We start from the raw sequence: 14,449 nt of genomic DNA on the forward strand, positions 1-14,449 counted from the left end.
AGAGACCGATTAAACATACCGAGACAGTAAATTTAACCTTTTTTTTAGGGCGAGCCCGGAAAAGATGGAGAGATGGGCCAGCCTGGTCCTGAAGGCCGGAAGGGTGATGCAGGACGGGACGGTAGTCCTGGCATCCAGGGCGCACAGGGTCTCCCGGGACCCGCTGGTGAAAGAGGACCGGCTGGGCCTGCGGGACCAACAGGCTTCCCTGTACGTTTTAGTTACTGTACACACCTTAGCTATAAGTAAATCACATTGAAATAGGCATTTTGACTGTGTTTAAATTTTCAAATTATTTCCTACCATGCACGACATAAAGCACCAGAAAATTATTAGAAAAACATAGCCCGCAGTTATTGTTTGACACGATTTTTATCTAATAGATCGGAAAGAACTACAAAGAACATGTAACTTGACCATGACGCCACTTGTTCTGTTCTACATATATTCCATAGTGGCTGATCATTTAGACATTTCGTAAAAAGAAATTTTACTGATTTGATTAGTCAGTCAAATGCCCTGTTCAGTATGAAATAATCTCTATAATTTAAGGGTATGCCGGGAGCTGCCGGATTACCCGGATCATCGGGCAAAGACGGCGAGCCCGGCGTAGCGGGGCCAGCGGGCCCACCGGGGCCGGCTGGGCCGCGGGGCGAGCGAGGCTTCAACGGCGACCGCGGGCTCCCGGGACCGGCGGGCGCGCCCGGCGAGAAGGGCGACGTGGGATCGCAGGGACCTGATGGTCCTGCGGTAATTATTAGATTTATTAGTATACTTATTTAACTATTTGTCGCTTTATTTATGTAGGTATGTATACATATATATTCGCTTACTTAGGAACTAGATCGATTTGTGTAAGATTTTCACCAAATATTTATTTATTTTACTTATTATTTATGAGCTAAATATCCAATCATTTATTATAGTAGATTACTCATGAAGAAATTTAACGTTATAAATATTGTATACAAGGGTCCGGAAGGTCCGAGAGGCAGCAAAGGTCAACAAGGACACCCCGGAGCTTTGGGTTTACCGGGACCAAGAGGACCCACTGGAGCCTCAGGAGAAAAAGGCGAACGCGGTTCACCGGGCCCCGCGGGTAATGATGGACCTACTGGTGAGTAAACATCAACTTATGTCATTTCTGTTACATCTTCACAACAAGATTTTACTATTGCACTGTGACCATGGTCCTTCTTCTTCCCCAGTCCTAGCTTATTTTTTGGCGACAGGCTTTTCGGGGCCTTTGCAAGATTAAAATGGGTCGTTGTGTCCTTAAGATCCATAGTATAAGAGACGTGGCTCTGAAAATAGGAATAAATTCACCGAGAGAAGAAGGAGAAGAGAGAATAATAACCATAGCTTTAGTCTTTCTAAATGTTAAGGATAAAATCCACCACCATTCATCCAGTATTATTAGTATTATTACTGCTGCATTTTTTAGTTACATTTTTTTCCTAGAAAACTCTCCTTTGCTTTAATTGTAGGACGTCAAGGAGAACAAGGTCCTCAAGGACCTGTGGGCCCGGCCGGGCCCCCTGGCGAGCCAGCCGAGAGAGGCGAGCCCGGTGCGCCCGGCACACCCGGTGAAGCCGGCGCCAACGGCTCGCCCGGCGAGCGCGGGCAGCCCGGCCTGCAGGGCGCGCAAGGCTTGCCCGGCTCGCCCGGCCTCACGGGCATGCCCGGCATCAAGGGCGACAGGGGCTACAGCGGACCCAAGGGCCAACAAGGCGCTCCTGGCAGCCCAGGCATTGCTGGAGAACCCGGCCTGCGAGGCGTTCCGGGCTTAGCGGGTGCTAAGGGGTCACGAGGAGAGCATGGCCTTAAAGGAGAATCAGGACATCCTGGTCTGCCGGGAAGACCCGGTGACCTTGGACCGCAGGTGAGAATAGATGATATTATGTAGTTACCGATCTAATAAGCTCCATGAGATATTTTTTTGGCTCTCTAGTCAGTAAAACCTATCTGTAAAATATATTTTTTTATACGTTATTTCTGGGTGATAAGCATCAATTATATTATCTACTACCTACATAAGTAAAAATTATAATATAAATCGTGTTTTATTCATAGGGTCCACAAGGAAGCCCTGGACCGGCGGGAACACCCGGTCTTGCTGGACCAAAAGGAGCAACCGGAGATTCTGGCAGACCAGGCGCCCCGGGGCCCCAAGGGCTCACGGGTCCTCAGGGTCCAGAGGGCGTCAAAGGCGAGAGAGGCAGCGAGGGCGAGACCGGACCGCAGGGCCCCGCGGGATCTGCGGGACCGCCTGGAGAGAGGGGACCAAGTGGCTTGCCGGGGATGGCAGGACAGCCTGGACCTCAAGGATTACGCGGAGCGCAGGTATTACAAGATATCGATTGTTTTTCTTTCTTTTGTGGTTTTTGATTCTTAATGTTTTTTTTGGTTTGTATAATCTTTTAAATAAATTAATAAAATATATTTAAATAGGGTGAAAGCGGAACCCCGGGCAAACCAGGTGCTGACGGTGCTCCAGGTCCAATAGGGGCTCCAGGACTGCAAGGCCCACCCGGTCCCATGGGAGAGCAAGGGCCGGAGGGACGTGCCGGGAAGCTGGGGCAACCGGGCATCCCTGGCAGGCCTGGAGACAAGGGGCCGGCCGGGCAACCGGGTATTTCTGGACCTCCCGGTACACCTGGATTGCAGGTAAATAAGTAACACTAGTTTTTATATTGGTTTCCATAAATTTTACATGCATTCATATTTAAGTAACGTTTCATTCATTCCAAAGACGGCTCGAATGCCACATGCTGAGGGTTTTCAGATACATCACCTTTAGGTTTTAATTTTAGGGTCCTCCGGGACAAGCAGGGCCTCCGGGTCCGGCGGGTGAACGCGGACAACGCGGCGAAGCTGGTCCCGCCGGCGTGGACGGGCCCCGAGGGCCAGCCGGCAAGCAGGGAGCTCCTGGCCTCGACGGCGCTAAAGGAGAGAGGGGCGAAGCTGGGTTAGATGGGGCCAAGGGGCACGCCGGCCTGCCAGGCCTGCCGGGAATGGTCGGTGCGCCGGGACGCGTGGGAGAACGAGGCCTGCCTGGACCGACGGGACCGCCAGGAAAAGACGGCGACTCTGGCCCTAGAGGTATTAACGGTCGAACGCTTCCTAAATTTTTACATCTTTTGCTCATTATTATTATACGGCACCATAGGGTAAAATTGAAAGAAAATTATTTTCACTCCCACTGAAGTTCAGATGGTTATTACTTATTCATATTTGAAATGAAATGAAAATATTTATTTTCAGGCAATTATTGGCCCATAGATATTTGCAAGTAGGTACTTAACTACAGTGCGTCAAGCAAATCTTGTCAGTAGCAATGTAAAGCAACACTCAAAGAGTAGTATTGCGCTAAGAAAAGCAGCAATGTACAATGTAGGTACATCGAACCAAAACTTTTTTTTCCGCTGAGCGCGCCTTGTCACGTACGTCAATTCAAATTGTCACTCGCGGATTCTCTATTGAAAATGTTTGAAATTGTTATTAATACGTATGGACGGACAATTTAAAAGCGGTGTGTGATGTTGATAAAAATATTAACTAATTTGAAGATTTCAATATAAAATTAAAAGTGGATTATGCCGTTAAACAAGAATATATGAATAAAAACATTGTTTCAGCAGGTAGATGTCCTACTGGATTTCAATATTTTATTAGATTTCTCAGTTGGCACTGTAGGCATTGTAGGCACCTTACCTTTGATTAACCATAATCTTATTTAATATATTGGTATTTAACAGCAGAAATATCTCTTGAAATATAATCAATTCAGAATGTAAACAAAGATGAAGGCTGTCATTCGCGGTCCACATTCCACAGATAAAACACAGATGACACACGATTTTCGAATTATTCGAACACAGTGTTGCTAACCCGCGATTTTTCAAATTTGCCGCCGTTTGCTACTGACAAGATTTGCTTGACCCAGTATAACTAATATTTAAATATAGGTACTCCCGGGCGCGACGGTGCTCCTGGCCCTCAGGGACCGGCGGGCCCGCCCGGAGGCCGAGGCCCCGCGGGCGAACCCGGACGCCACGGCCCTCCTGGACCGGCCGGGCCGCCGGGCCCTCCCGGACCCGCCGGCGAAGGCCTGGCTTACGACGCTGCTGCTCTTGCTGCAATGATGCAACAAGGTACGTGTCATATTATTATGTGTGGGTCAACTTTACCCTAATCCTCTTGAGTTAAAGCAAATGAGCTTCTTGTGATAAGGAATAAAATTTAACCATCCGTAGATCTGCATTTCAACCAATTAATATCACCATTACCTACTATTAGTTAGCCTTAATACTATTAAATAATTCCTAATTTCCAGGTTCAATTAAAGGCCCCGACCCACTTAACGACGATCCCAACTTGCTGCCATCGCGTTTCTTCAAGGACGACATGACGGCCGCAGAGCGCAAAGAAATAGTGACTAAGGCGTACGAACGTCTGAAGGTGTCCTTGGACAAATTCCTGAGGCCAGACGGCTCGCAAGACGCGCCCGGCAAGACATGTGGGGACATTAAATATCAACACCCCGGATTTAAGAGTGGTGCGTTGAAACTAAGGAGTTGCTTTCTCTGTAGATAAAATAAGAGTCTCAAATAATTGTACCTATTAACATGCCGATGGTAGACAATGAATTATCGTTATTTTGGGATGACTAGGGCAAAGGTTCTTCGGGAGGTAAAGTGGAATGCAGTAGTGAGAAACTTGTTTTAGGAAAATCCTGAGGGAACGCTCGCGTGTAATACACATGTAATAACTATAAGTTAATCTCTATGACAATTTGAACGGTCTGAAGCCATTCTGAAGCTTTTTCACGCTTGCGTATGACTTTTTTTACTTATGGTTAAAATCATCATCACTCTTAGTATCTAAACGTCGTAACCAATGCCAATACCTATAACTTTAGATGACTAAAATAACCAATGCCATTACCTATAATTATGGATATAGCCAGATTATGACTTATGAGCAGTAGGTACTCGTATCGGTTGTTAACAATTTATTGATTACATTCCAGGTCAGTACTGGATCGACCCGAACGGCGGCGACATCAACGACGCCATCCTGGTGCACTGCGACATGGACACGGGCAGCAGCTGCATCTACCCCAAGCCGATGGAGTCCAAGGACATCTCCTACAAGGGCAAGGAGAAGGAGGTCTGGCTCAGCGAGCTAGAAGACGGCTTCACTGTGAGTGCTCGAAAGTTGTGTAGATTTTTGCCTTAGTTGTTTCATTGTATCTTCTCTCACAAAGTATTACTTAACGGAGCCCCCCTTCAGATCTCGGACCGATAATATTTGTTTGTGCGCGTACGTGTACGCATAATTTTGCGCTGCAAAGTCGGTGCAGAATTAGCTTGACGGACTCTAAGTAGCCTTATAAAATGGACCCTTTAAGTTGGTCGCTTGCGGCTTGCTCGGTGTACCTATCCTGTCTCGGTTTAAGTAGGTACCTATGCGTCCTCAAATTTAACAACCATTTACATATTTTCATAAATAAATGCCATTTTATTGTTATTTCAGATAAATTACAAGGCGGACCACAGTCAGCTGACATACCTGCAGCTACTGTCTGGCCGCGCCGCGCAGAACGTAACGCTGCACTGCCGCAACACTGTCGGCTACTACGACCCCGAGGCGCACCATCACCGCCGCGGGCTGAAGCTGCTCGCCTACAACGATGCCGAGATTCTGCCCCGCGCCAACAACCGCCTGCGGTACTCGGCAGTGCTGGATGACTGCCAGGTGAGTTTACCACGAGTATGAATAACACTGTCGGCTACTACGACCCCGAGGCGCACCATCACCGCCGCGGGCTGAAGCTGCTCGCCTACAACGATGCCGAGATTCTGCCCCGCGCCAACAACCGCCTGCGGTACTCGGCAGTGCTGGATGACTGCCAGGTGAGTTTACCATGAACATAAATAACACCGTCGGTACTACAACCCCGAGACGCACCACTATCGCTGCGGTCGCAAGCTGCTTGCAAGAATCACATCGAAACATTGGACATTTTTTGTGTGGTGCTGTTATGTATCCCCGATGTGCATTGAAATGAGGTAGGTACAGTCAAAAAATTAAATTTCCGACCCATTTCGTACTTTGTCACACTGATAATCAATATGAAAGTCGCTTGAAACCTCATACCATTGTCACTGCGACAATGACAAGGTACGAAATTGGAAAAAGTAAAAATGTACCTACCATAATGACAGATGCTACAAAAAGTCACGTAACTATTTCCATACATACATTACATTAGTCATGTTTCAATTGTTTTCGTTTTTTATCAAGGATTGTCTTCTCGGGTAGGCCCCATCAGGCTTAGGTAAATAATAATTTAGCTACTGCTAAAGGCCCCTGTACACAATGGGCCAGCGCCGGCCAGTCCAAGGGACGCAGCCATGCGGTAGAATGAGATAGCAATATCACTTGCTCCCTCTAACGCATAAATGCGTCCCCCAGACTGGCCCACGCTGGCCCATTGTGTACAGGACCTTAATGGAGTCAAGTTCAACTATAGTTAATAAAATAAGTAACTATAGTCTATAGTATAATTCAACGTGTATTTACAGTACAAGTCGCAAGAATGGGCGAAGACTATCGTGGAGTACTCAACAGACAAGTCCGGGCGGCTACCGCTGCTGGACGTGGCGGTGCGCGACCTGGGCCGCGGCCAGCAGGCCTTCCGCGTCGAACTCGGCTTAGCCTGCTTCACGTAGCGATGAAGATGCTACTCGAAATTACGAAGACCGTAAAATTTTCAATTTTTCATTGATAGGTAGTAGAAGAGGTGTTAAGTATAAGACACATCGGGCCTTCTGGTTAGGCATCTGAAATCTGTGCAGTACAGCGCCATAATGATTGTGGTCACAACTTGATTGATAAACGCCAACTTTTGACAAACTAAGTTATCACGTAATTGACAGCTTATTATGCACGAATTTATCTTATTAAACTTTACACATCATAACTGCCAACTAAAGAACTACTGAAAAGTTGACGGTCGTCATTAATTAACTAATTACAACCCATACTTCCTTTGATTGTATTGCATCGCACTGGCAGGAGATAGAAAATGTGTCAAGGATAATTGAACTGCGGGCCCAGTCTGATACGCGGGTATTGTAATGCTGAATTATATACTCAATTAGAAATATTAATCATTTCGTACCTACTGTATTTAGGTATTACAAAGTTAACCGTGCCAAAGATTTGTATTACTTATTCTAGTTATCCTACATTCTCTCAGTAGAATGTGATAAAATGAAATAATATTTAGTTTTATTTACTAGTACTTAGTAGGTAGTTATTAGCATATTTCAACCAATTAATACAAATAATTAGTTATTAGGTAAATTTTTTATTCCTTTTTTATAGTTCTTTACCTAAAAACCTAAGTTACCATATGTAATTCGTATAATTTAGGTAAGTAGTTATAATAGCATTTATTTTAATAATTAAGTACTTAAAAAAATCAAGTCGTCACAATGATCTAAAATTAAATTAAGTATTTACAAAGGTTTTTATAAGACTGTGTACATAGATAAATTGTAAATATGTCTTCGATATTTTATAAGGCAAAAGTGATATTATTAAGTGCAATTTTAAAGAATATGCAATAAATACTGTCAGTATTATCACCTTGTTTTTTAAGGCCACAATGTATTCCTATTCCTATATAATTTTTTTTTATATCCCATTCCTAAATATGAATGAATTAAGTTGTAAAATCAATAATCTTGAATATTACAATAATACCAGTACTAAAAGCAGTAGGTAATTAAGTAATATATGGCCTTGAAGGGTTTTTTAACTTCTACCTTTACTTCAAACACTTTATGCTATCTAACTGCTTAGACTGCAGCGGTCGGCAACCTGCGGCCCGCGGGCCGCATGCGGCTCGTGAACCCGCCACTTGCGGCTCGAGTGCCGACTTAGCTATTTTGTATGTAATAGTGACAAACGACAATGTCTCATAAAGTCATGTATCGTCAGTAAATGTTAAATAAGTACGGCCCGCGTCACCTCCGTTAACTACTATGTGGCCCTTGCCTGCTAAAAGGTTGCCGACCGCTGAGGGACAGGGATAAAATGTTATTTACTCTCCGTCCGTTTCAGCAGAAATCGACCGTCGAAAAGGCGGATATAATCCTGAGACACATATGTACAAAATTGTATTTTTTTGAGATTCCTCAATCCCTAATCATTTAAAGAAATAATATTTAAAGTCATCAAATCAATATTGACATATCTCTGGAACTCTTGAAACTTATGATTCTTACTACAATGGGATCTTTCTAAAATTTGCCGTCCCCTGACTTGGTCAGCATATTATTATGATCTTAAGGTTGACGACTTTATACGCACTTCACTTGGTGCTGTTAAACACAAAAGACAACACGTCGCACGCGTGCAGTTATCGTCACCGTAGCGAGTCAAGATAATACTTAAGATGATGCGCATTTCGCTGGTGTCGTCTCTTTGCATCTGTACTCTGCTGCATATAGGACGAGTTTAGTTGTTGTCTTTCACCTCGTCAGCGGGCAGTCTTCGGTTTTCATTAGAGGATGCACATTCGGTAAGTCGTGTTGAATGTTTAGCTACAGGTGCTTTGCTGGGTGCAAGAGGCGAAGGGAGGCACCTCACAGGCGCAGCGCGTGCACTTCTCATCCACCGTCACCTCGTCGCCGACGGAGAGCGTCTCGTTTCCGAACTGGCACTGCGCGCTCACCGCCTTCAGGTTTAGGCCGCGGACCACTTTAGTGTCCGATGCCGCTGGAACACATAGTAACAGTCAATAATTTGTGATAATAATAGCGATCCTGAAAGCCTAGCCAATCGTATGCGGCTATGCGCCGTAGCGAACGAAACGGTAATGTCTCATGTATCGGTAATCAATCAGTCAATCACGATATAAAGACATTTAGTTTCGTTCGCTATGGCCACATGGCGCAAACGATTGGCATCTTGCCTAGGCTTTCAGGTTACCTTGATGTAACCTGAAAAGATTCACAAACACGTAGGTATCTACTATACGAAAAGCATATTCAAACATGAAAATTGGACTACGTAGAATTTGGTTGTCAATTTTTTTTAATACATGATTACGCATCCTATTTTTTCACATTAGTCTGAGTCGTTCAAGTTTTAACGATAGATCTATTTTTCACAGAAAAACAAAAAAAAGAACACTCACGGCATTTGAAACCGATTGGGCAACTGCGTGAGTTTTTGAAGAAGATCGGAGCGCAATTATCCAGAAGATTCTTCTGATAGTGTATCTCAACGCCGCAGTTGATGTCGCGGCAGTACGCGGGGCTGACGGTCGCGTTCCACTGAGGCGTGCAAACGCAGCTCTTCATCGAGTCCTTCGGCTCGAAGGACTCTCCCTCGCGATACGTCTTGCCGTCGATCTCGCAGGTCGCTAGCTTGGCGATGGCGTCTTTACCTATTGGAAATAGGGTAAGTAAATTTACGTTTATTTCTAATTTTCAGTTGCTTAAATGAACAAAATATAGGCATAATAGTTTTATACAATAATCCATCTTCAACAACTGGCTAAGCGCACCCGCTAGTCTGTCAGTCACTCTTCGCGTTCAACATCAGGACGTCAAACATTGGTCAAATATTGTGATAGATGACTTGTCAATATCCTGACGCTATCACATACACCTAAGTCACAAAAAATACATTAGGTATGCATATTGCATATAGTTAGCATAACTCGCATAGGTCGAGCGAGCCATTAAACTAAAGAGTGCGTACGTCTATTTCAGGCTATGCGGGTTTGTCTTGTTTTTGTTTTGTTTATTGTTTGTGCTTATCATCTGCCCTTGATAATGTATAATTAAGCATAACGGGAATATCTATATGACGAAGTTCTAGGACGGCTGATATAATTTATTGCACACATTGAACAACACATCAAGGTGCAGTAATGGCGTTACGGCAGCGGTTTAGGAAGCCATTGTTTCGTGGGTGGCGTATCAATTGCCGTTAAGTACGAGTAGCACGAGTAAGTATTGTATTTAGATTGATTAAAATTCTGAATTGTTACAGAATAGGTAGTACTAAATTGCTACCTCTAAAGAGTCTAAATAGTCACAGAATATCTATTATGTCCACTGCCATACGATGAGATCGATGGTTAATAAAACCGATGTTTTGTCCAAAAAGTCTAGAATCGAATTGCTGCCGGGCTAGCACATGATTGGAGCGACAGTATCTAGCCCGCGAGGTAGACTACCCGTCCCTCTTAAATTAAATTTGACTTTTTAAGTTGTACAGCTACGGTGCTACGGTATTCAAGTGACGTAAATGAAACTAGACTAACGTGCTAATGAGATACCTAACGTTAGACGTAGACGACTTGTTTCGAACGCCTAGACTTTACTTAGGTTCTAGTCTTAACAGTTCACACTAATTCAGTCAGCAGATTAAGGTGGGTAACAACGTTTGTGATTGTGTCTTGTGGGTCTTTTAGAACTTTTAAGCGTATATATTATGTCAATTATGTGTTAGGTATTTTCTTTCTACAAAGATCCCTATGGGTCGAAGTGTATCCGCAGGGGCCCCCGAAAACAATAAGATAAGATAAGATAAGATAGGTATTTTCTTACCGCACACGTTGCCCACACTGCAGCAGGAGTCCAGCTCGAAGGTGGCCACGCACTGCTGCAGGTCGGAGTCGAAGCTCTCGACGCAGTCGACGGCCGCGCACTCGAAACGTGGCTCGTCCGAGACCTGGCACGTGCAGCGCTGCGAGCACGGGTTCTTTATCAGGTTCTGGGGCAGCACGTCGTTGTTGGAATATGCCACACCTCTGAAAATACAATTTAAAAAAATTACATCGTTTTGTACTGCGAGAAGCGACTTCTTCGCATGACTAAGAAATCAACTGTCTCCTCGTAAACATGCATTTTATTGGGAAATTGGCGTTAATAAACGCTGTACTATTGAAACTAAATATTCACTAAGTATATCGTAGCTGTTAAGTTATGTTCTTGTTCCATAACACATGACATGACACATGATAAATCGAATTAAAACAAAAAACGATCGGTAATAAATAGTAATTATTAATTATTTATTGCAAATATGTATTGCTAATATTTGTATCATTGCAAGACATCATTTATTTAATCTCAATGCAACCAAGGCCTTCGTATTTCCCAATTATTATGTCAAGAGGTCACTTGATGTTTGCTCTTTGAACATAATATTATTGGCCAATACACACCGCTGCAGAAATTTCTCGGAAAGTCACGGAGGTCGCGGCTGTGGGTGCAAAAAGTAGACGTCATTGTCAATGCCGTCCGGTTCAATAGATTCATTAAAATTTTGATGACCCTGCCTTTGATCGCGAATTTGCATGTTTTATTAATGAGATTTGGTCATGGTTACCATACAAAAACTGACTATGTAGATCCGGCTAGGCATACATACGACATAGTGTCCGGCTAGGTACAAAGAAAATATCAAATAACACAGCTCATACAGTTGGGTGGCAGACACTAATTAGTAGGTTAAGGTAGTCCCGTTCAGATGGCAGAGCCTCACCTTAAGGTCCTCACCTTTTTGGTGAACTAAAAGCGGATAAATTGTATTCATCAATTAATACTGTTTTTATTATTTCCAACTTTACCAGTAGTTCAAGAACGAACGTAGCGCAGATAGTCCAAATCCTGGCTTAGTCAAACAAATGGAGCGAGTTAACAGGACAACTGACAAGAAATTACCCTGGCGTAGGGCTAGGCTTGTGAGCAGCCGAGCTCGCCGGGACAAAGCTGGCATGGTCAGGTAACGTACCTGTAGTAGCACTTGGTGGGATCTGGATGTAGATCGGGGCAGGTGAACGCTTGCGGGCATCCAGCGGCGTCGTTGGCCCGCGGTGCCGCCGTGCAGCCCAGCTCCAAGTAGAACATGGCCAGGTCGCACTCGCCGCCCATATCTGCTCGCGCCAAGCCCACCACTGCAACACAAACAATCAGGTGTATAAGTACCATTGTGCAATTCTACCTCACGACGGTCCCGACTTCTTTGACGATTAGTTACTGACGACTGAGGAATCCAACCGCCAAATTAACCATTCAATGCCCGACACAAATGAACCTGACCAAGTCTGTAAATACCTTCTGGGAAACTAAATGTCTGACTCCCTAATATATGGCCATAACATCAATATATCTGCCCATTATTATATCTACTTTTCATAGCTAATAATGATGAACCTCTCATCTGATAATTTTAATAACAATTTTAATAACCTCTCATCTGATAGTAAGCTGGAATAAGTTCTCGTGAATTGTAAGAATTACTCTTTCATTCGGATCTTTTCCAGTAGAGACACTTAACTAAAATTGTAAGATGTCAAAGACTCTGCACCTGGAGTAGGAGTCGGGGAAGTGTGTACTGTGTGTATGTAAGCAGAAGTTATACGTAGTTTTGATTTTCGCAGCTGGTGTTAATGTCAATTTTACAGAATTATTATCGTCGTTACATTATTATACTTATTATTATGTAGGTTGATAGCAGCTGTAGTGGTAGGTAGGTTCACTTTCTAACGAAAGATAACATCAACTTATTCATGCTCTAGTTAGGTACTGAACGCGAACAGTATAATTCCTTAAGGTACACATATAACTAATAAGCAATTTCCTTACTCGAGCATGTCTATGAGATAAGTATCTAGGTACAGAACCACTTAATTGCGCGGATACTAACCTAAGAGGAAGGAGCAAAGGTCAAACTAAGTTCCTATTTTCCTTGTTCTTAGGATTTAACATTGTGCTTTTTTCGTTAGTTACAAGATAAAAATAAGACTATTTATCTAATAACCTATGTATTTAATATTTTAAGCTATAATAATTCGAAATGGGCAAATGTCCTATTCTATCCAATTAGAATTAGTCGTATGTCTCATCGTAGCGTCAAAACTACTAATCAGATTTTGATGAATGTCGTATCAATTCGTTATCTTTGGCCCTAATGGCATAAGTTATAAATATAACTTATCTTCCTCCGTTAAGGAGATTTTATACGAAAAAACCGTTATTGCGTTAATTATATTAATCTTGTTTACTCTCGATACTCGTATAATAAATGTGTGCAACGCCGGCTCACTGTTAAGTCGAAACATATGGCATGTAATACCTAATCTAATCTTGTTGGGTAGGTTGATGCTCCATTTTCATGAGAGATATGTATTTAACAAAATATTCTGTCTCAAGTGGCTCTTGTACTTTACGTATTTAATATTTTTAAACTTTACACACTGCCCTGTGTGATGAATATTCACCATATTCTTATATAAGTATAATGGTTTTTTTATTTAAGATCTACCAATATACATTGTATATTGTAAGAAGAATATGATTAAAATCGCGTACGGTGATAAGCTAAGAAAATACATCACTATCAGTAATGCCGGCAAGTTGTTCACCTGCATGTATTACTGACCTAGAAAATTACTAAGTAAGTATGTGTTGTCAACACACATCGAATGAATTATTAAACACCCGTAGAACCGTGAATTCACAGAAAATACCTAAGCGGCATTTATTATGTGAAGAATTTTGAGTACCTAGTAGAGTTTTTACGTGCAATTTACGAGTGTATTATTCCATAGATACATAGTTTCAAAGGTTTAAGTAAGACATTTACCTTCCTAGATGACTTAGATCTAGAAGAGTTTAATAGTTTGTATTATTTAGCTTGAATCGTCGTTAGAATCACGTTGAAGATACGTACAGAAGCCCTCCTAGTTCTTGCTAGTCAAAGGCTTACAGTTTTAATTCAATAGGCGTTTGTTTACCGTGATTGCGTTATACAACTGCGTAACCGCGGTGGTTATAGGCTGCATACAGCAGACTTCCATGTGTGGTTAGATATATCCCACATATATAGATTTGATCCTAACTACTACAGATTTACGCCCATAACGTTTTGATGACTCTACTTTCCACAATTTTCTGTATTTCTCAATCATTATATTTTCTCGTAAATCGTACACTGTATAAACAATATTAAATTATTAGATAGGTACTTTCCTTAATACCTCTATAAGTAAATATAATTTTTATTTTGATTAAGTACAAATAATCAACATCATTTGCTTAGTTCAGCATCGTAGAGCTTAAAATGGTAGGTAATCAGAATTTTACTCTATACCTAATAAAAGGAAAAATACACCATAATAAATAAATAAACAAAAATACTTACGGATAGCCACAAAGCACAGCAGAACCTTCATGGTCGATAGTTGCACTTCCGTGTTAAAAACAGTTGATTTCTTAAGTTTTTGTTTGGCGCGCCTGGCGTTGTGTTGTGACTTGTGACCGTTGTGACCAAAGGCCGTGTGGTTGGAGCGAGCGGCGCGGTCGCTTGCCCGCTGGGAAGTGAGATAAGCCGCGCTCTCATCTCCATACTCTGT

General features: G+C 42.8%; 3 protein-coding genes across 3 annotated transcripts in view; 1 reads left to right on the forward strand and 2 right to left on the reverse strand.

Annotated features, from left to right (window-relative positions):
• LOC134677818 (fibril-forming collagen alpha chain-like) overlaps positions 1 to 6,973 on the forward strand; it is a 33,244-nt gene extending 26,271 nt beyond the window's left edge. Inside the window, exons 16-27 of the mRNA XM_063536248.1 lie at positions 49 to 210; positions 553 to 750; positions 973 to 1,117; positions 1,488 to 1,882; positions 2,074 to 2,343; positions 2,452 to 2,667; positions 2,814 to 3,102; positions 3,969 to 4,154; positions 4,337 to 4,558; positions 5,033 to 5,205; positions 5,539 to 5,760; positions 6,591 to 6,973. Coding sequence (XP_063392318.1) covers positions 49 to 210; positions 553 to 750; positions 973 to 1,117; positions 1,488 to 1,882; positions 2,074 to 2,343; positions 2,452 to 2,667; positions 2,814 to 3,102; positions 3,969 to 4,154; positions 4,337 to 4,558; positions 5,033 to 5,205; positions 5,539 to 5,760; positions 6,591 to 6,737 — 2,625 coding nt within the window. The 3' untranslated portion in view covers positions 6,738 to 6,973. The remainder of the gene's footprint in view (positions 1 to 48; positions 211 to 552; positions 751 to 972; positions 1,118 to 1,487; positions 1,883 to 2,073; positions 2,344 to 2,451; positions 2,668 to 2,813; positions 3,103 to 3,968; positions 4,155 to 4,336; positions 4,559 to 5,032; positions 5,206 to 5,538; positions 5,761 to 6,590) is intronic.
• Positions 1 to 14,449, reverse strand: part of LOC134677922 (uncharacterized) — an 85,051-nt gene that overhangs the window by 57,107 nt on the left and 13,495 nt on the right. The gene's annotated exons all lie outside the window — the stretch shown is intronic.
• LOC134677827 (uncharacterized) lies at positions 8,001 to 14,404 on the reverse strand. Its single transcript, XM_063536257.1, has 5 exons — positions 14,239 to 14,404; positions 11,827 to 11,989; positions 10,638 to 10,840; positions 9,215 to 9,466; positions 8,001 to 8,793 (listed from the first exon to the last, which is right to left on the reverse strand). Exons 1-5 carry the CDS (start codon positions 14,267 to 14,269, stop codon positions 8,615 to 8,617), a joined length of 828 nt encoding a protein of 275 aa, XP_063392327.1. The 5' UTR covers positions 14,270 to 14,404; the 3' UTR covers positions 8,001 to 8,614.

The sequence above is a fragment of the Cydia fagiglandana genome, chromosome 2, assembly GCF_963556715.1.
Source record: "Cydia fagiglandana chromosome 2, ilCydFagi1.1, whole genome shotgun sequence".
Taxonomy (NCBI): Eukaryota; Metazoa; Arthropoda; class Insecta; order Lepidoptera; family Tortricidae; genus Cydia; species Cydia fagiglandana.

Bases quoted from the DNA above. Each gene is read 5' to 3' on its own strand.
- LOC134677827 (XM_063536257.1), bottom strand. From the start codon at position 14,269: ATGAAGGTTCTGCTGTGCTTTGTGGCTATCC. The intron at 9,467-10,637 runs GTAAGAAAATAC...TATTTCCAATAG, and splicing joins CAGTGTGGGCAACGTGTGCG to GTAAAGACGCCATCGCCAAG. The intron at 8,794-9,214 runs GTGAGTGTTCTT...TATGTGTTCCAG, and splicing joins CCCAATCGGTTTCAAATGCC to CGGCATCGGACACTAAAGTG.